Source organism: Xyrauchen texanus, chromosome 45, assembly GCF_025860055.1.
Source record: "Xyrauchen texanus isolate HMW12.3.18 chromosome 45, RBS_HiC_50CHRs, whole genome shotgun sequence".
Classification (NCBI taxonomy): Eukaryota; Metazoa; Chordata; class Actinopteri; order Cypriniformes; family Catostomidae; genus Xyrauchen; species Xyrauchen texanus.
The window spans coordinates 715,156-735,155 of NC_068320.1; the positions used below are offsets into that span (position 1 = coordinate 715,156).

The 20,000-nt window shown below is 39.9% G+C and overlaps 1 protein-coding gene across 1 annotated transcript in view; it reads right to left on the reverse strand.

Moving 5' to 3' along the window:
- Positions 1–11,749: 11,749 nt before the first annotated feature.
- The window catches only part of LOC127637171 (PHD finger protein 21B-like), a 78,917-nt gene continuing 70,666 nt past the window's right edge, over positions 11,750–20,000 (reverse strand). Inside the window, exons 12-13 of the mRNA XM_052118100.1 lie at positions 18,492–18,595; positions 11,750–14,489 (exon numbers count right to left, since the gene is read on the reverse strand). Coding sequence (XP_051974060.1) covers positions 14,229–14,489; positions 18,492–18,595 — 365 coding nt within the window. The 3' untranslated portion in view covers positions 11,750–14,228. The remainder of the gene's footprint in view (positions 14,490–18,491; positions 18,596–20,000) is intronic.

The following is a 20,000-nucleotide window of genomic DNA, read 5'->3' on the forward strand; positions in this document are numbered from 1 at the left end:
CTTCGATAGGCGATGCTAGCATGTGTTAGCATGATGCTAGCACGTTTTTAGCATGTTTTAGCACTTCGCTAGGCGATGCTAGCATTTGTTAGCTTGATGCTAGCACGTTTTTAGCATTTTTTAGCACTTCGCTAGGCGATGCTAGCATGTGTTAGCATGATACTAGCACGTTTTTAGCATGTTTTAGCACTTCGCTAGGCGATGCTAGCATGTGTTAGCATCATGCTAAGCATGTTTTTAGCATTTTTAGCACTTCGCTAGGCGATGCTAAGCATGTGTTAAGCATGATGCTAAGACGCTTTTAGCATGTTTTAGCACTTCGCTAGGGCGATTTTAGCATGATGCTATCACATTTTTAGCTTGTTTTAGCACTTCGCTAGTCAATGCTAGCATGTGTTAAGCATGATGCTAAGACGCTTTTAGCATGTTTTAGCGTGTGGCTATGAAGATTTTAGGTCATTACTTTTTGGCTGCTTGATAAAATAAATCCTCTGAGGGAGAGAGAGAGTGAGAGATGCAGGGCTGACAGGCCCTTTTTGTCTGTGAGTGTGAAAATGTCAGTTTGGATTTAAATTTCTGAACATTCCGCAATGTTAAGTCAATGGGATTTTTCCAGTTTTTGATCATCCGCTGTGGGAAAACCGTAAGTCCGATCAGTTAGAAAAGATATAGCACACTATTCGGGATTAGTCTGAAGGTCTGTGCCGAAGTTTGGTGCATGTAGCTTAAAAGCTCTAGGAGGAGTTAGTCTTGGTAATTTTAGTCTCAGAAGAATAATAATAACTAGATAGGTACATTTCCTGAAGAAAATGTGAGTGGTGCTTGCCGTGGCAAAACTCGATCAAATAGCCTGCTTGAAAAGAACAGAAATTGTGGTCATAAATAAATCAACCCAGAAGTCTGTATAATTTTCTGGTGCAGAAATATGTGATTTGTTACTAGGTTGCTAGGGTAAGCCCATGTGGTTGCTATGCAGTTAGCAAGGTAATACAATACATGGCTCCTTTCCATCCTGAGTGAAATAAGTCAACCCAAAAATCTGTACTGTTTTGTGGTGCAGAGATATGTGATTTGTTACTCGGTTGCTAGGGTAACCCCATGTGGTTGCTAGGCAGTTACCATAGTGATACTTATCAAGTGTCCTTGCTATCCAGAGTAAAATCAGTCAACCAGGAAGTCTCTATGATGTTCTGATCCAGAGATATGTGATTTGTTATTTGGTTGCTAGGGTAACCCCTCCTTGTTGCTAGGCAGTTACCATAGTGATACTTATGAAGTCTCCTTGCCATCCTGAGTGAAATAAACCAACCCAGAAGTCTGTACGCTTTTCTGATGCAGAGATATGTGATTTGTTACTTGGTTGCTAGGGTAACCCCATATGGTTGCTAGGCAGTTACCATAGTGATACTAATGAAGTGTCCTTGCCATCCTGAGTGAAATAAGTCAACCCGGAAGTCACTACTGTTTTCTGGTGCAGAGATATGTGATTTGTTACTCGGTTGCTAGGGTAACCCCATCTGGTTGCTAGGCAGTTACCATATTGATACTAATGAAGTGTCCTTGCCATCCTGGTTGAAATAAATCAACCCGAAGTCTGTACTCTTTTCTGGTGCCGAGATATGTGATTTGTTTCTCGGTTGCTAGGGTAACCTCATCTGGTTGCTAGGCAGTTACCATAGTGATAGTAATCAAGTGTCCTTGCGATCCTGAGTGAAATAAATCAACCCGAAGTCAGTACTATTTTCTGGTGCAGAGATATGTGATTTGTTACTCGGTTGCTAGGGTAACCCCATCTGGTTGCTAGGTAGTTACCATAGTGATACTTATCAAGTGTCCTTGCCATCCTGAATGAAAAAAGCAACCCAGAAGTCTCTACGCTTTTCTGATGCAGAGATATGTGATTTGTTACTTGGTTGGTAGGGTAACCCCATATGGTTGCTAGGCAGTTACCATAGTGATACTAATGAAGTGTCCTTGCCATCCTGAGTGAAATAAGTCAACCCGAAGTCACTACTGTTTTCTGGTGCAGAGATATGTGATTTGTTACTTGGTTGCTAGGGTAACCCCATCTGGTTGCTAGGCAGTTACCATATTGATACTAATGAAGTGTCCTTGCCATCCTGGTTGAAATAAATCAACCCGAAGTCTGTACTCTTTTCTGGTGCCGAGATATGTGATTTGTTTCTCGGTTGCTAGGGTAACCCCATCTGGTTGCTAGGCAGTTACCATAGTGATAGTAATCAAGTGTCCTTGCGATCCTGAGTGAAATAAATCAACCCGGAAGTCAGTACTATTTTCTGGTGCAGAGATATGTGATTTGTTACTCGGTTGCTAGGGTAACCCCATGTGGTTGCTAGGCAGTTACCATAGTGATAGTAATCAAGTGTCCTTGCCATCCTGATTGAAATAAGTCAACCCAGAAGTATCTAAGTTTTTCTGATGCAGAGATATGTGATTTGTTACTCGGTTGCTAGGGTAACCCCATGTGGTTGCTAGGCAGTTACCATAGTGATACTAATCAAGTGTCCTTGCCATCCTGATTGAAATAAGTCAACCCGAAGTCTCTATGTTTTTGTGATGCAGAGATATGTGATTTGTTACTCTGTTGCTAGGGTAAGCCCATCTGGTTGCTAGGCAGTTACCATAGTGATACTAATGAAGTCTCCTTTCCATCCTGATTGAAATAAGTCAACCCGAAGTCTCTACGCTTTTCTGATGCAGAGATATGTGATTTGTTACTCGGTTGCTAGGGTAACCCCATCTGGTTGCTAGGCAGTTACCATAGTGATACTAATCAAGTGTCCTTGCCATCCTGATTGAAATAAGTCAACCCAGAAGTATCTAAGTTTTTCTGATGCAGAGATATGTGATTTGTTACTCGGTTGCTAGGGTAACCCCATGTGGTTGCTAGGCAGTTACCATAGTGATACTAATCAAGTGTCCTTGCCATCCTGATTGAAATAAGTCAAACCGGAAGTCTCTATGTTTTTGTGATGCAGAGATATGTGATTTGTTACTCGGTTGCTAGGGTAAGCCCATCTGGTTGCTAGGCAGTTACCATAGTGATACTAATGAAGTCTCCTTGCCATCCTGATTGAAATAAGTCAACCCGAAGTCTCTACGTTTTCTGATGCAGAGATATGTGATTTGTTACTCGGTTGCTAGGGTAACCCCATCTGGTTGCTAGGCAGTTAACATAGTGATACTTATCAAGTCTCCTTGCCATCCTGATTGAAATAAATCAACCCAGAAGTCTCTCTGATTTTCTGGTGCAGAGATATAGTTACTGCTAAACGGTTGCTAGGGTACTCTGTGTAGTTGCTAGGGAGTGGCTTGGCAGCTGCCAATCATGAATCTCCAAAGGCTGCTTGTCAGTATGAATGATATAAACCAACTCCCATGCCTCTGTGACATTCAGAATGGAAGATATCCCTCTATGGATTTTGGTTGTTAAGGTGCTCGACAATGGTTGCTAGGGAGGGGCTAGGAAGTGTTGAAGTGATGCATGATTGGCTGTTTGCTGTCCCGAGTCAAACGAGACCACCCTTGTGTTTCTATGACACTTCTATCCGGAGATATCCCTTTGATCTTTTTCAATAGAAGTCTATGGGACTTGTTGCTAAGGTGCTCTTAATGGTTGCTAGGGCGTGGCTTGATAGCTTCACAATGATCCAGAGAGACTGACTGGTTGTCTGAGTAAAATGAGCCCACCCCTCGTCTCTATGACACTGTGATCCAGAGCTATGTTCAATACAAATCCCTATGCCTTTTCATTTCATGGGCCGTCCTACACCATTATAAGTCAATTGGGGCATTTTTGGGCAGCTCCTGCCCCCAGGGGTGCAACTTTTACCCCATATTGAGGTATGCTCTTACAGAGCCTGCCAGCCTCTTCAAATGTGGCAAATCACACGCTTTCTACTGAAATCCTCGCTTGGAGCTGTGACGCGTCAAAGTTTGTCTCAATGTTAAGTCTATGGGATTTTTCGGCCGGTTTTTTGCCCCTGGGGCAAATACCGCACTCCGATCGCTTATAAAAGTCATAGCACACGTGTCCTCAATAGGCCGTTCGATTTGATACCTCATTCGTGGGTCTACGCCAAACGGTGCGGGACGAGTTAGGTGCCGAAGTTTTGTTAAGAGATATAATAAAAATAAAACTAGATGGGTACATTTCCTGAAGAAAATGTGAGTGGTGCTTGCCGTGGCAAAACTCGTCAAACAGCATGTTGTAACTGGAAAAGAACAAAAATTATGGTCATAAATAAATCAACCCAGAAGTCTGTACGATTTTCTGGTGCAGAAATATGTGATTTGTTACTCGGTTGCTAGGGTAAGCCCGTGTGGTTGCTATGCAGTTACCAAGGTAATACAATACATGGCTCCTTTCCATCCTGAGTGAAATAAGTCAACCCGGAAGTCTGTAGTGTGTTCTGGTGCAGAGATATGTGATATGTTGCTCGGTTGCTAGGGTAACTCCATCTGGTTGCTAGGCAGTTACCATAGTGATACTAATCAAGTCTCCTGGCCATCCTGATTAAAATAAATCAACCCGGAAGTCTCTATGTTTTTGTGATGCAGAGATATGTGATTTTTTACTCGGTTGCTAGGGTAACCCCATCTGGTTGCTAGGCAGATACCATAGTGATACTAATCAAGTGTCCTTGCCATCCTTATTGAAATAAGTCAACCCGAAGTCTCTACGTTTTTCTGATGCAGAGATATGTGATTTGTTACTCGGTTGCTAGGGTAAGACCATCTGGTTGCTAGGCAGTTACCATAGTGATACTAATGAAGTCTCCTTGCCATCCTGATTGAAATAAGTCAACCCGGAAGTCTCTATGTTTTTGTGATGCAGAGATATGTGATTTTTTACTCGGTTGCTAGGGTAACCCCATCTGGTTGCTAGGCAGATACCATAGTGATACTAATCAAGTGTCCTTGTCATCCTTATTGAAATAAGTCAACCCGGAAGTCTCTACGCTTTTCTGATGCAGAGATATGTGATTTGTTACTCGGTTGCTAGGGTAAGCCCATCTGGTTGCTAGGCAGTTACCATAGTGATACTAATGAAGTCTCCTTGCCATCCTGATTGAAGTAAGTCAACCCGAAGTCTCTATGTTTTTGTGATGCAGAGATATGTGATTTGTTACTCGGTTGCTAGGGTAAGCCCATCTGGTTGCTAGGCAGTTACCATAGTGATACTAATGAAGTGTCCTTGCCATCCTGATTGAAATAAGTCAACCCGGAAGTCTCTACGCTTTTCTGATGCAGAGATATGTGATTTGTTACTCGGTTGCTAGGGTAACCCCATCTGGTTGCTAGGCAGTTAACATAGTGATACTTATCAAGTCTCCTTGCCATCCTGATTGAAATAAATCAACCCAGAAGTCTCTCTGATTTTCTGGTGCAGAGATGTAGTTACTGCTAAACGGTTGCTAGGGTACTCTGTGTAGTTGCTAGGGAGTGGCTTGGCAGCTGCCAATCATGAATCTCCAAAGGCTGCTTGTCAGTATGAATGATATAAACCAACTCCCATGCCTCTGTGACATTCAGAATGGAAGATATCCCTCTATGGATTTTGGTTGTTAAGGTGCTCGACAATGGTTGCTAGGGAGGGGCTAGGAAGTGTTGAAGTGATGCATGATTGGCTGTTTGCTGTCCCGAGTCAAACGAGACCACCCTTGTGTTTCTATGACACTTCTATCCGGAGATATCCCTTTGATCTTTTTCAATAGAAGTCTATGGGACTTGTTGCTAAGGTGCTCTTAATGGTTGCTAGGGCGTGGCTTGATAGCTTCACAATGATCCAGAGAGACTGATTGGTTGTCTGAGTAAAATGAGCCCACCCCTCGTCTCTATGACACTGTGATCCAGAGCTATATTCAATACAAATCCCTATGCCTTTTCATTTCATGGGCCGTCCTACACCATTATAAGTCAATTGGGGCATTTTTGGGCAGCTCCTGCCCCCAGGGGTGCAACTTTTACCCCATATTGAGGTATGCTCTTACAGAGCCTGCCAGCCTCTTCAAATGTGGCAAATCACACGTTTCTACTGAAATCCTCGCTTGGAGCTGTGACGCGTCAAAGTTTGTCTCAATGTTAAGTCTATGGGATTTTTCGGCCGCTTTTTTGCCCCTGGGGCAAATACCGTACCCCCGATCGCTTATAAAAGTCATAGCACACGTGTCCTGAATAGGCCGTTCGATTTGATACCTCATTCGTGGGTCTACGCCAAACGGTGCGGGACGAGTTAGGTGCCGAAGTTTTGTTAAGAGATATAATAAAAATAAAAATAAAAAGTATAATAAGTATGTGAGATTACAATAGTGATGCTTTGCAAGCACCACTAATTAAAAAGTATAATAAGTATGTGAGATTACAATAGTGATGCTTTGCAAGCACCACTAACTAGAAAAAAAAGTTCGTCGAGACAAACTTTAAGTTGGCTTGTGAAAGTTTGGACCAGAAAGTTTGAAGAAGTTTAAAGTAGTTTGAAGTTTAAATGAGTTTAAAGTTTAAAGTAGTTTATAGTTTAAATTAGTTTGTAGTTTAAATTAGTTTGAAGTATAAATTAGTTTGTAGTTTAAATTAGTTTGAAGTTTAAATTAGCTTAAATTTGTTTAAAGTAGTTTATAGTTTAAATTAGTTTAAATTAGTTTAAAGTAGTTTAAAATTTAACTTAGTTGCTAGATAGATAGATAGATAGATAGATAGACAGACACTCAGATAGATAGAGAGATAGATAGATAGATATTTACCCTCAGATAGATAGATAGATCGATAGATAGATAGACATTGACCCTCAGATAGAGAGATAGACAACAGACAGACAGAGAGACAGATAGATAGATAGATAGATAGATAGATAGATAGATAGATAGATAGATAGATATTGACTCTCAGATAGACAGATAGATAGATAGATAGATAGATAGATAGATAGATAGATAGATAGATAGATAGATAGATTGATTGATTGATCCTTGCTACCCTGAGTACCATGAACAAAGCCAGAAGTCTTTATGTTGTTCTGTTGCAGAGATATGTGATTTGTTACTCGGTTGCTAGGGTAACCCCATATGGTTGCTAGGCAGTTACCATAGTGATACTTATCAAGTCTTCTTGCCATCCTGATTGAAATAAATCAACCCAGAAGTCTCTACGATTTTCTGTTGCAGAGATATGTGATTTGTTACTCGGTTGCTAGGGTAACCCCATCTGGTTATTAGGCAGTCACCATAGTGATACTTATCAAGTGTTCTTGACATCCTGATTGAAATAAACCAACCCAGAAGTCTCTACGATTTTATGGTCCAGAGATATGTGATTTGTTACTCGGTTGCTAGGGTAACCCAATGTGGTTGCTAGACAGTTACCATAGTGATACTTATCAAGTCTCATTGACATCCTGATTGAAAGAAATCAACCCAGAAGTCTCTATGATTTTCTGTTGCAGAGATATTTGATTTGTTACTCGGTTGCTAGGGTAACCCCATCTGGTTGCTAGGCAGTTACCTTAGTGATACTAATGAAGTGTCCTTGCCATCCTGATTGAAATAAGTCAATCCGGAAGTCTCTACGCTTTTCTGATGCAGAGATATGTGATTTGTTACTCGGTTGCTAAGGTAACCCCATGTGGTTGCTAGGCAGTTACCATAGTGATACTTATCAAGTCTCCTTGCCATCCTGATTGAAATAAACCAACCCAGAAGTCTCTACGATTTTCTGGTCCAGAGATATGTGATTTGTTACTCGGTTGCTAGGGTAACCCAATGTGGTTGCTAGACAGTTACCATAGTGATACTTGTCAAGTCTTCTTGACATCCTGATTGAAATAAATCAACCCAGAAGTCTCTACGATTATCTGGTGCAGAGATATGTGATTTGTTACTCGGTTGCTAGGGTAACCCCATCTGGTTGCTAGGCAGTTACAATAGTGATACTTATCAAGTCTCCTTGCCATCCTGATTGAAATAAATGAACCCAGAAGTCTCTCTGATTTTCTGGTGCAGAGATATAGTTATTGCTAAACGGTTGCTAGGGTACTCTGTTTAGTTGCTAGGGAGTGGCTTGACAGCTGCCAATCATGAAACTCCAAAGGTTGCTTGTCAGTATGAATGATATAAACCAACTCCCATGCCTCTGTGACATTCAGAATGGAAGATATCCCTCTATGGATTTTGGTTGTTAAGGTGCTCGACAATGGTTGCTAGGGAGGGGCTAGGAAGTGTTGAGGTGATTCATGATTGGCTGTTTGCTGCCCCGAGTCAAACGAGACCACCCTTGTGTTTCTATGACACTTCTATCCGGAGATATCCCTTTGATGTCTTTCATTAGAAGTCTATGGGAGTTGTTGCTAAGGTGCTTTAAATTGTTGCTAGGGCATGGCTTGATAGCTTCACAATGATCCCGAGAGACTGATTGGTCGTCTGAGTAAAATGAGCCAGCCCCCTTGTCTCTATGACACTGTGATCCAGAGCTATGTTCAATACAAAATATCTATGCAATGAGGGAGAGAGAGAGGGAGAGATGCAGGGCTGACAGGCCCTTTTTGTCTTTGTGTGTTCCCAAATTAATGACTCTAATGAGCCGGTTCTTTTGACTCTACAGTGTGAAACATACAGTGTGACCAGTGTAGTCTGATTCCCAAATTAATGACTCTAATGAGCCGGTTCTTTTGAATCTACAGTGTGAAACATACAGTGTGACCAGTTTAGTCTGATTCCCAAATGAATGACTCTAATGAGCCAGTTCTACAGTGTAGTGTTAAAAAAGTTTAACTTAGTTGCTAGATAGATAGATAGATAGATAGATAGATAGATAGATAGATAGATAGATAGATAGATAGATGGATAGACACTCAGATAGATAGATATTTACTCTTAGATATATAGAGAGATAGATATAGATAGATAGATATTTATCCTCAGATAGATAGATAGATAGATAGATAGAGAGAGAGAGATAGATATTTACACTCAAATAGATAGATAGATAGATATTGACCCTCAAATAGATAGATAGATAGATATTGACCCTCAGATAGATAGATAGATAGATTGATAGATAGACAGATAGATGCTAGCACGTTTTTAGCATTTTTTAGCACTTCGCTAGGCGATGCTAGCATGTGTTAACATGATGCTATCACGTTTTTTAGCATGTTTTAGCACTTCGGTAGGCGATCCTAGCATGTGTTAGCATGATGCTAGCATGTTTTTAGCATGTTTTAGCACTTCGCTAGGCGATGCTAGCATGTGTTAGCATGATGCTAGCACGTTTTTAGCATTTTTTAGCACTTCGCTAGGCGATGCTAGCATGTGTTAGCATGATGCTAGCACGTTTTTAGTATGTTTTAAAACTTCGCTAGGCGATGCTAGCATGTGTTAGCATGATGCTAGCACGTTTTTGCACTTCGCTAGGCGATGCTAGCACGTTTTTAGCATGTTTTAGCACTTCGCTAGGCGATGCTAACATGTGTTAGCATGATGTTAGCACGTTTTAGCACTTCGCTAGGTGATTTTAGCATGATGCTAGCACATTTTTAGCTTGTTTTAGCATTTCACTAGTCAATGCTAGCATGTGTTAGCATGATGCTAGCACGTTTTTAGCATGTTTTAACATGTGGCTATGAAGATTTTAGGTCATTACTTTTTGGCTGCTTGATAAAAGAAATCCTCTGAGGGAGAGAGAGAGGGAGAGATGCAGGGCTGACAGGCCCTTTTTGTCTGTGTGTGTGAAAATGTCAGTTGGGATTTATATTTCTGAACATTCCGCAATGTTAAGTCAATGGGAGTTTTTTCTGAGTTTGATCGTCATTTTTAGGAAAACCGTAAGTCCGATCAGTTAGAAAAGATATAGCACACTATTCGGGATTAGTCTGAAGGTCTGTGCCGAGTTTGGTGCCTGTAGCTTAAAAGCTCTAGGAGGAGTTAGATACCGAAATTTCACCGCTAAGAAGAATAAGAAGAAGAATAAGAATCGGAATAATAATAAGTTTAAATAGGATTTCAGTAAGTTGGCTCTCACAAGCCAACTTAATTCGAAACTGACAAATAAGAAGCTGGATACAGTCTTGTGTGTTAGTCAGCTTGCAAATATAATGGAATTTTGGTCAGATATTTACTATTTTCTCTGTGTAAAATTAGCCGTCTGAGCGGAGTCCTCCCTGAGTATTTTGCGGTAGCTGATTCATTCTCTCCTCCACCATGTTGAATGTTTACATCTGCTCCCAATGCAGAAACTCTGGTAAGCACCTGGAGTATGTGTATGTCTTCATTTGTTGTGGCTCTCAGCTGTCTTAATGCTGAAGCTGTTAGTTTAACTGTATTTCCCAGTTGTAGTGTGGTAGTAATCAGAGCGATCATGGAGCAAGAGACAATGCGATTACTTCAAAGAAACCACTCGCTGTCTGGCAGCACTGACTCAGAAGAACATCAGTTCCACTGGCGCACAACATAAACATGGTCTTTTGTCACAAACCTGCTGGCTAAAATCTTTAATGTCACAGGGAAAAATGAAAAGACACATCTATCTGATTTTAATACATCAGTGCTGCACTTACATATTAGTTTAGAATGCCACGAACACAAGCAGAGTGATACAAGCAGTGAAGCGTCTGAGTGCTGTCTATCTGTCTGTCTGTCTGTCTGTCTGTATAACAAACTACCAGTGGGAACTACAATACTGTTTAGAAAGTGAAATGAGAGCTGGAGCCTACACAAATGTTGGTCAATTTTAAAAAGCTCAAATATGAGAATTTAGATTTACATTTTTTGTTCACTACATAATTCATATACTTAAATGTGTTATTTCCTATTCTTTAATATTACTATTTTCCACAGAGGTCATTGTATTTGGCAACAAAGGAGAAATTTCCAAGCTGAACATATAACTTCACTCCAATAGACAAAAAAATCAAGTCAGCAATCTTGGTGTCATTTTGGAGTCAGACCTTAGTTTCAGTAGTCACACCAAAGCAATAACTGAATCAGCATACTAGAATCGAAATAATATAGCAAGAATTTTGGTATCCAGTCGAGACTTATTGATCACCTCTAGGGTGGACTACTGCAATGGACTCCTCACTGGCCTTCCCTTCAAGACCATCAGACACCTGCAGATAATTCAGAATCATCTCACATGTTCCTCCAGTCCTCAGGTCTTACACTGGCTTCCTGTTACATTTAGAATCGTAACTGCGCACTTACTGATTACTCTTCATTATTCTTTCTGTATTCGTTTTCATTTTTATACATTTGAATCATTTTTACTTTTTAAAATGTATCTTATTACCTTTTATTCTTTTTCCTTGTTCTCATTTTAAAATATTTTTATGTAGCTTATTTAGTCATTTTTGACTTTGAACTGCCATTGTGTATGAAATGTGTGATGTAAAAAAGTTGCTTTGCCTTATAAAACTTTCAGGTTATTACCAGATAATTATAAGGCAATGACATTACTCCATGATCATGGCAGAAATAGTGAAACGTGTTGTTCAGATGTGCTGGTAGGATCAAGATGTGTCATTTTTTTAATAATTTATGTCTATGGCACAAATGGTGCGGGACACTATGAGCAGCAATGAGAATAGTAAGAGTAATGATTGCCATAGCAACTGTAATAAACTATCACATACACACATTTCATGTTGTACACATTTGAATCCAGCACTGTTTATCAATCAAGTTTCTAATGAGCAGAAAAAAGTGAAACAGGTGAACTTCCAGCAATCAGCTTTAATAGTTCATAAAGATGATGTAAAAACTACATTGGCATATGTCTGACAAACACTCTATATGTACCATCCACTGGACAGTCCCTTCAGAATGACAAATAAAAGCTCTGTGTGATGTCTTCTCCACTTTCATTTGCTTCATTGTAAAAGAACAAGTCACATATTGCAAGCCAAATCAAAATGCATAATTATCAAACAATAAAAAATGGTCATTTTTGATCGTTTCCCCCCACATTTGTTCATTGATAAAAGAATATAATTTATTTTTTGTTCATTGCTGTGTTGCGTGTAGTAAAATAGATCTGTATAAGCACTGCACAGTTTCTTCCGGAGTATATTTTTGGAATATGGGCAACGGCGGGTGAACGTGTCGTGATGTGTTTGGAAATGAGATGGACAAGAGAGCTCTGTTTGATTTAAAAAACAAATCTAGTTTTTAATGAAAAGGACTGATATTTACATCACATGCCACTCTCAAACAGTCTTTAATCGCTGCAAAAATGCATTTCTTCATCAGTTTTTCCAGTAAAAATAGCTTTAAAACAAGATGCATTTCCTCGAGAAGGAACATGTGAATGAAACTAGTTCAAAGGCTAATTTGAGTTCTCAAGAATAAAACTACATACACATTTAAACACAAGACTATAAAACTATTTCCAAATGAGTATCACATGATTCTATTCTGCTTCTCAAGTAAATGTATCTTGTTTTAATGATGTTGTGATATTTGGGACAACTGGAAAATAAGATGATTTTTGCAGTAACGGACCTGTTCAGTATCTAACGGGAGTGACTTAATAAAACAGACAAATGATATGCATTCAATTTACATTCTGAATCTGAAAATACAGGACCCGAATGAGACATTACTTTTCTCAAAAATGCATTATAAAGGTGTGTGAGTTGTATTCATAATGCTGTAAAATAGTACACCTAGTAATCCAGTATGTGCTGTCATGAATAACGGTTCCCTGTAGATATAATACATTATAATACTTAACTATTACACGATCAGCACTTGATTCCATATTTTATGTTTATTAATGTATTATTCTTTTCAAATACACATTTTTATTTATATCATGGTCTATCAGAATACTCGATTCTGATTGGCTGGATAGTGTGCGTTAAAATCCATTAATGCTCAGATAGCTCCAGTCAGTTTTAATCAGCGCTCTATATCAATACTCCAACCTTCCGTTCAAACTCCCTCTGTATGTGAATATAACGTCACAGATTAACCATCATGTCACAAAACACAACATCAAGTCATGCAGTGCCATCTTAAAGACACTGTGAAATCAAAATGACAGTTCTGCTGCTTCTCGTCCATATCTACGATCATCGATATGCTAGTGTACTTCTAAACGTTGACTAATGAGTTTAAAGAAGATATTTCAAATCTGCATTCTCTCTCTTCCGGCTAGACAGATCCAGGCGCCACCATGACGTCACATAGAGACTGAGAGACTTAGTCTAAACAAATGCTTTCTGGATCAGCTCACATGGCTGCGTTCTCACCTGTGCTAATGATGCCTTCGCAGGGTACATCTATCATGCTGTATAGGTCATTCCAGAAGGAATTTCTGATAAGAATCACTTAAAAAGTGAGTTGTGAAAATCACAGACAGTGAAGAAATATGAGATGAAAAGATTATAATGGTACAAATATGTTTAGGGTTTTTGGCATCCTCAAGAAACAAGATGAACATTTTTGGATGACGGGATCAGGCACTCAAAGAACGTACGTGGCCTTTTTCGTTGTTTTTGTTGTTGTCGGGACAGCCAAAATGAAATGAACAAAGATCAAATGTGGACAACGATCCCTCTGTCCAATACTTTTTGAATTTATTAACAGGCATCGGAATGAAAGTACTAAATTCTTCACTAAAAAGACTGAATTCTGTCATTATCTTAAATACTTTGTTCTTTTGTCTCTAATAATACTGAGAAACATATTTTTTGTTGTAAGTACACACACACAATGAAACAATTTTTTTGTCTTTCACCTGAATTAATATGGCAAAAATCTGAACGATCTATTTGGAAATCTCAATGTACAGTGCTCTCCGTTTCATATGTCACTTCAACTACAAATACTCGTATGTTCTCTAATCACTATATGTCAACATTTATCCCACCCCCACACACATCAAAACCCCAGTAAAAAACACAAAGCATAAAAACAAAGTCTCTAGCTATGTAGAATACTTATTTGATATATTTGCAACGGCATCGTAATTTAGTTGTAAATACATTAAGGCCAAGAAAAATAAATAAATAAAAAAATCAGTAAAAAAAATCTTGTGAGCACTGCGTGTGTTGCTTTAAAAAATACTTATGAATCAAGTGATGCTCATAATTTCATTTTAAATTTTTTTTTTTTTATCGTAACATTACACTAAGCAGAAAAAACACGTTAGTTAGATATCACTGTCCGTGTCTCTGTATGAATGTGTTTAGCGAGCTGCTGTCGTGGCAGTTATCAGTTGTTGCTGTGTGGCTGCAGTATGTTTTTGTGAAGTACTGCAGAGGGCCCCGCGTGAGGCTCTGTGGTGCTGGTGCTGCTGCCGGTGGCTTTGATCCAGGGCAGTGAGAGCAGCGACGCTCTGGTGGTGGTGGCCGTCATTGTCACTTGGATCATGTGATCTCGCTGGATGAGTCGGATTAAAGTTTTGATATGCTCCAGAGAAGCTTGAGTGTTTCGCTGTTGACCCAACAGACACTCCTTATGCTCCATACACTTCTGTTGAATGCAAAAACATACGATTTAAAGTCAATATGAAACACTGTTTGTAAACCACTTTTAGCTCTGCAACATGATTGAAGGACAAATTTCCAATCAAAATTGGACGAATACTTGCAGCTAGCACATTCAACTATTTACAATAGGTGGCTCTGATCAACACTCAATTTTACTCTTGTACAGTGAGTGGTGCTTCAGATGGTCCTTCCTCTTACATTCACAGAGGAGACTACTTAAAAAGTTTGCAAAACACAGGTATATAGACCAACAATTAAAAGTGGAGCCGAGGGAAGTAGGCCAATAATAGGGTTTTGTTCAATAATTTGGAAATAAAAATGTTTACCTTTAAAGCCATTTTTATATTGTCTAAATGCTTTATGATGCAATATGATATAATGTATTTGAATGATCTGTATTGTAATATTGAATGGGCCTATATATTATATTTATATTGATATGAATTATTCTAAATGAATTTTCTCAGTAAATATTGGTATGTGATTAACTGCAATTCATTTCGTTAATTTGCACAGCGTGTATACATTTAATCGATTTGAAAGGCCTAATTGAACATTTCTATTTACAATTTTCATTGTGGCGAGAAATCAAGGTGAAAATACAAGTTAGGTTTGAAAGGGCCTTGAAAATTTTAAAGACATTATTCCAGATAAGTGAAAAGTTTGCTGATTTGATTTTTAAATTCGATATTCTCTCTTACTTTCCACAAGAGGCTATTTTTAGCTCGCTATTGTTTAGCACAAAGAACATATCTAGATGTAACAAAAATTCATAAAATGATCAAGTCTAAATATTTAGCCAGTTCATATTCTCAAATCTTAAGTAAAAAAGTAAAGTGAGTAAAGAAATAGATGGTTCTATGTAAACTTAATGTTGTACAGTATCTAAAACCAGTGTAATGCTGGAGGTTACACAGTGTTTTATGTGCCAAATAAGAGAGCAAGACAAAACGGCCAGAGACCTCCAACCGTTCACTACGAACACATACACTAGACAGACGTCTTTGAACATTGCGCTGCATCTCTCTGGTTTTTCAGCATTTCGTGCAGAAGCGCTGTTTTATCAGATGCTGTGTCAGTTCAAAAGGAAAACAAAGCAATCGATCTGAACATCCCATATGTCATCGTCAGTGCTTAGTCATCATCCAACATTTGAACGCACATTTAATATTAGAGGCGGCTGTCCTCCTGCACCTTGAAGGTGTATGTGGCCACTATAGCGGTGCACCCCAATGCGGTGGACGGTAAGTCTTTGAGGAAGCGTGACTAGGTCATCAGGTTCCTCAAAAGGCACCAGAGGCTGAATCCTCATAGGCCACGCCTCTTCCCCTCATGGGATCTCTCCATGGTCCTCCTGGGCCTTCGGAGAGCCCCGTTTGAGCCTCTAGAGTCAGTCGAGCTGAAAGTCCTCTCCTTAAAGACGGCCCTCCTGATTGCGCTCACATGTATCAAGAGGGTTGGGGACCTGCAAGCATTTTCTCTCAGCGACACTTGCCTGGAGTTCAGTCCGGTAGATTCTCATGTGATCCTGAGACCCCAACTGGACTATGTGCCCAAGGATCCCACAACCCCTTTAGGGGTCAGTTGGTGAGCCTGCAAGCGAAGCTGATCGTTGCTGTGTCCGGTGAGTGCTTTGCGCACCTATTTGGATTCCACGCAGAGCTCCTTGTCTGCTTTGGCGGACAGCGGAAAGGGAACGCTGTCTCCAAACAGAAGCTTGCCCACTGGATAATGAACGCCATCGTGCTGGCATACCAGGCCAGGCCAGGCCGTGCCCACCCTTTGGGAATAAGAGCTCACTCTACGAGAAGTCTGGGATCCTCGTGGACACTGGCCAGTGGCACCTCTCTAACAGACATCTGCAGGGCAGTGGGCTGGAAAACTCCCAACACCTTCAAGACTTTTTGGTCTCTGGGTTGAGCCATGCATTTTCAGGTATGAACAGTTAAGGTAACGGGACAGCGGGCTGGGTATACCGCTTGTGTACAATGCATTTCCCCTCCATGAGGCAAAGGCATGTGATTCTTTTCCATGCGAGTTCACGAACCAATGAACCCTGGATGCTTTCCTCCTTAGCCCTGTGGCTCACAAATTCGGAGGAGGAGTTCGCAGCCAGACCCACTATGGGTACTATATGCCCTGTACTGGGATAGGTGCTCAACAGGTGCTGACTACACCGGTAACCCTCTGTGATGTATTTTCCACGGTACGGTCTCCCTGTTGGCAGACCCACATCTCACTTGGGCAGACCCACATCTCCCTTTCTCTGCCCCAGTCGCTGTGTTTGAAGAGTTGTCCTCCCCTTTGAGGCAGGACCTACCACCGCGCCTCTTCCATGTGCGGCAAATGATCCCATGTATCATATTGCCACATGTTACCTCCCCTTTGGGCAGGATGTGGTCTCCGTAGGGTCTTTTCCCCCTGAAAGAATAGGAAAGGAAATGAACACCTTCCCCGATGTGTATAATAGCGTTAGATGGCCCCAGCCGAATCTAATTCTCTGTGGAGAGAAAACATATAGAGAAAAGGCTACGGCTGGCACAGACTGCTCCCATGCTAGTTACGTTGCTTCCCCCCTCAGGGGTGTGGGGAACTACATGATGTCTTGTGGTTATGAGGTTATGTGCAGACTGATGCACCTGCTATTACGCATGAAGCAGCTTGCTTGCTCCTGCATCGGCAGTTCACGTAACACGTTCAGCTGTTGTGGTGTTTTTCGACACAACGTCGAGTGAGTGACAGAAGGGGAATGTCTCGGTTAGTGTTATAACTTTTGTTCCCTGATGGAGAAAAAGAGGCATTGTGTCCCTCTTGCCACAACGCTGTACTATCCGCTGAAATGGCCGGGACCTTGTCTCGGCTCCTCAGCACAAAACCTGAATGAGTGGCCACGTTCCATCTCCTTTTATACCCGTATGTCTGGGGGAGTGGCACGCCAATTCCACTCTTCAAATCTCATTGGCCTTTTCTCAAAGATTGGAAGTGTTTGGGGCTCCCAAGAACAACCCCTAGTGTCACTACATCGACACAATGTAGAGTGAGTGACAGATGGGAATGGAGGTTACAACAGAGATGTTTTCTTTTATCCAGTGTAAAGATTTGATGTCATGTTTGGTCCCCAGACATTGTTGTGTTCCTGGATGTGTAAAAACATTCTGAACAAGTCTATAGGTGATTATCTCTTGGTTCAGCACATCCCTCTGTGTATTCTTTTGCGAACCAAGATCAGGCTTTGCAAAGAAACTTATATGATGGAAGATGGAGCAGCGACAACTATATTGGATGCACAGTAATGCTGGTGATTAACAAATGTAATACTACTGTTTCTGTCTGTATTTGTTTGATATGTAAGGAATTGTATAGTCAGCCAATTTTATTTTATAATAAACCAGCCAGGATGTCTGTATTTTGGCCAAAATGAATGCATAGAGACACCCATTAAGAAGGGAAACAATCAAAGGGGAACCTCTCCCCAGTCAAACATGAAACGATCGAAGGTGATCGCCACCCAGCGAACGACAGATTGGAACCCCTGGATCAACCTTCTTTTATAACTACCTACAGCTTGATACAGATTCATAAACCCTTCATTTTTTGCAGCTTGTGTTAGTCTGAACTATTTTCCCTGTTCTCAGCTTTATATGGCATTATTTTATCACCAAATCTTGTGTGCCAAATTATATAATTATTGCGGAGCAACAGTTTGCCTTCTTTGTTTAGTTTTCTATTTTTATTTCAGTCAAACAACTTTAGTATTTTGATTGCGTGCTTCACATAAATGGGGACATTTAACACTGAAGTTTTAAAGTAGACAGAAACTGAGTAATAAATGTAAAATGATGTTTTTTGTGTAAAACACTACATTGCAAGTAAACCTCAAGGAAAATAATAATAATATGCACAACATGACCCCTTTAACATGAAATATGTTCTGATTGGCAGTGATGGACTTGATGCATTGTAAGATTTGAAAGCAGTTTCTTACAGAGAGAGATTTGCAGAGTCTCTGGTCCTGTTCACTCAGATGTTCACACTCTTTCTTCAGTTCAGTGTTCCTCCTTATGAGCTTCCTGCATTCTTCCTCTCGCACTGCACAAACACACATTTCATCACATGATCATATCACATCATTGTATGTTCAACATTTGCATTCGGGAGTTGAAGAGAGAGACGGCAATTTGGACACTTCCTGCGAATGTCTCAGAGAACAGCTACACGACTATATGAAATTGAACAGAATTCATATTTACAGAAGCAAATTTAGTAACCAAAATCCTATATGCATTGTTTTTGAGAATAAAATAAAGCAGATCTGGATAGACAATTCTAAAGCTGTAAAGGCTGAGCCTGCTTTGTTTTAAATGCACTGAATCCTCATAGTTAAAATTATTTTTACTGTTTCTGATTTTAATGTGCTTTTTTTCATTTATATTTGTATCACTGTATTCAGTGTTATATTCTCCAGGCTATAGAAGAAAAAAGAAAGACTTATTATCAATTAAACGACTGTAAGATAATAAATGAGTACTCTGTATTGGTCTCATCATTTAATATTTCTGAGTACGAGTAACTGATACGAGTACATTCAAGTAGTAACAATGTCTGTTTAAAAGGTGTTCTAGATAATATTATTTTAGTAATGTGTTACCCAGTAAAGTAATTCAAAGTAGTTCACTTAATTGACAGCCAGCAACTGTAATCTGATTACAAGAATTTGAAATAGAATACATTAATGTACTAAAACTAATTAAATTACAGTAATTGATTACTTTGTAATTAGATTAACAGTATGTTAAGGCTTAGCCCTGCCTAATTTTATGGGTTAAACTTTCAAACATTGCTTGTTGTATCACTCGCTGGAGATTGATTTGTGTAAGGCAGAAGCTTGTATTTCTACATCTTTCTCTGCTCTAATAACAATGAAGTTAACTTTTTCTCCCTCTGAATACTCTACAAGACCAGTTGTGCAATCTACCCTCAAGATATGATCACAATTTAGACAAGTGAACAAACTTGCCCACTTTTCTACGTTAAGCCCTCTCTGTAATAACCACAATAGATCACACATATGCACGGTGGCAGAGGGTAGGCTTGGCCAGATGTAGAGATTGTTATATAGATAACACTTCTGCCAGTTTTGGTGACCTCTCAGAGAAATTTCAATTGTCACAGTCAACCTATTTTGTTATTTTCAAGTCCAACATTTTATTCAAGCTCAGAGCTCAACCTTTCCTGACTTGCCACCAGTTTCAGTGCAATTTTACAGACTCCTATTGACCTTAAAGGTCAAATTACAGCACTATATCAGTTGATCATGTTCTCAAATTAAAACGTTATTGACAGAGTTAGGGGAGAGTGGGTAAAGGACCTGGGAACTGAAATATCTAATGAAATATGGGATGAGGCTGTTGACAGAATAAATGGATCTTCCGCTTGTGCACGCCTCGGTCTTACAGTTATTCACCGAGCATATTACACAAAATGTAGACTTTTG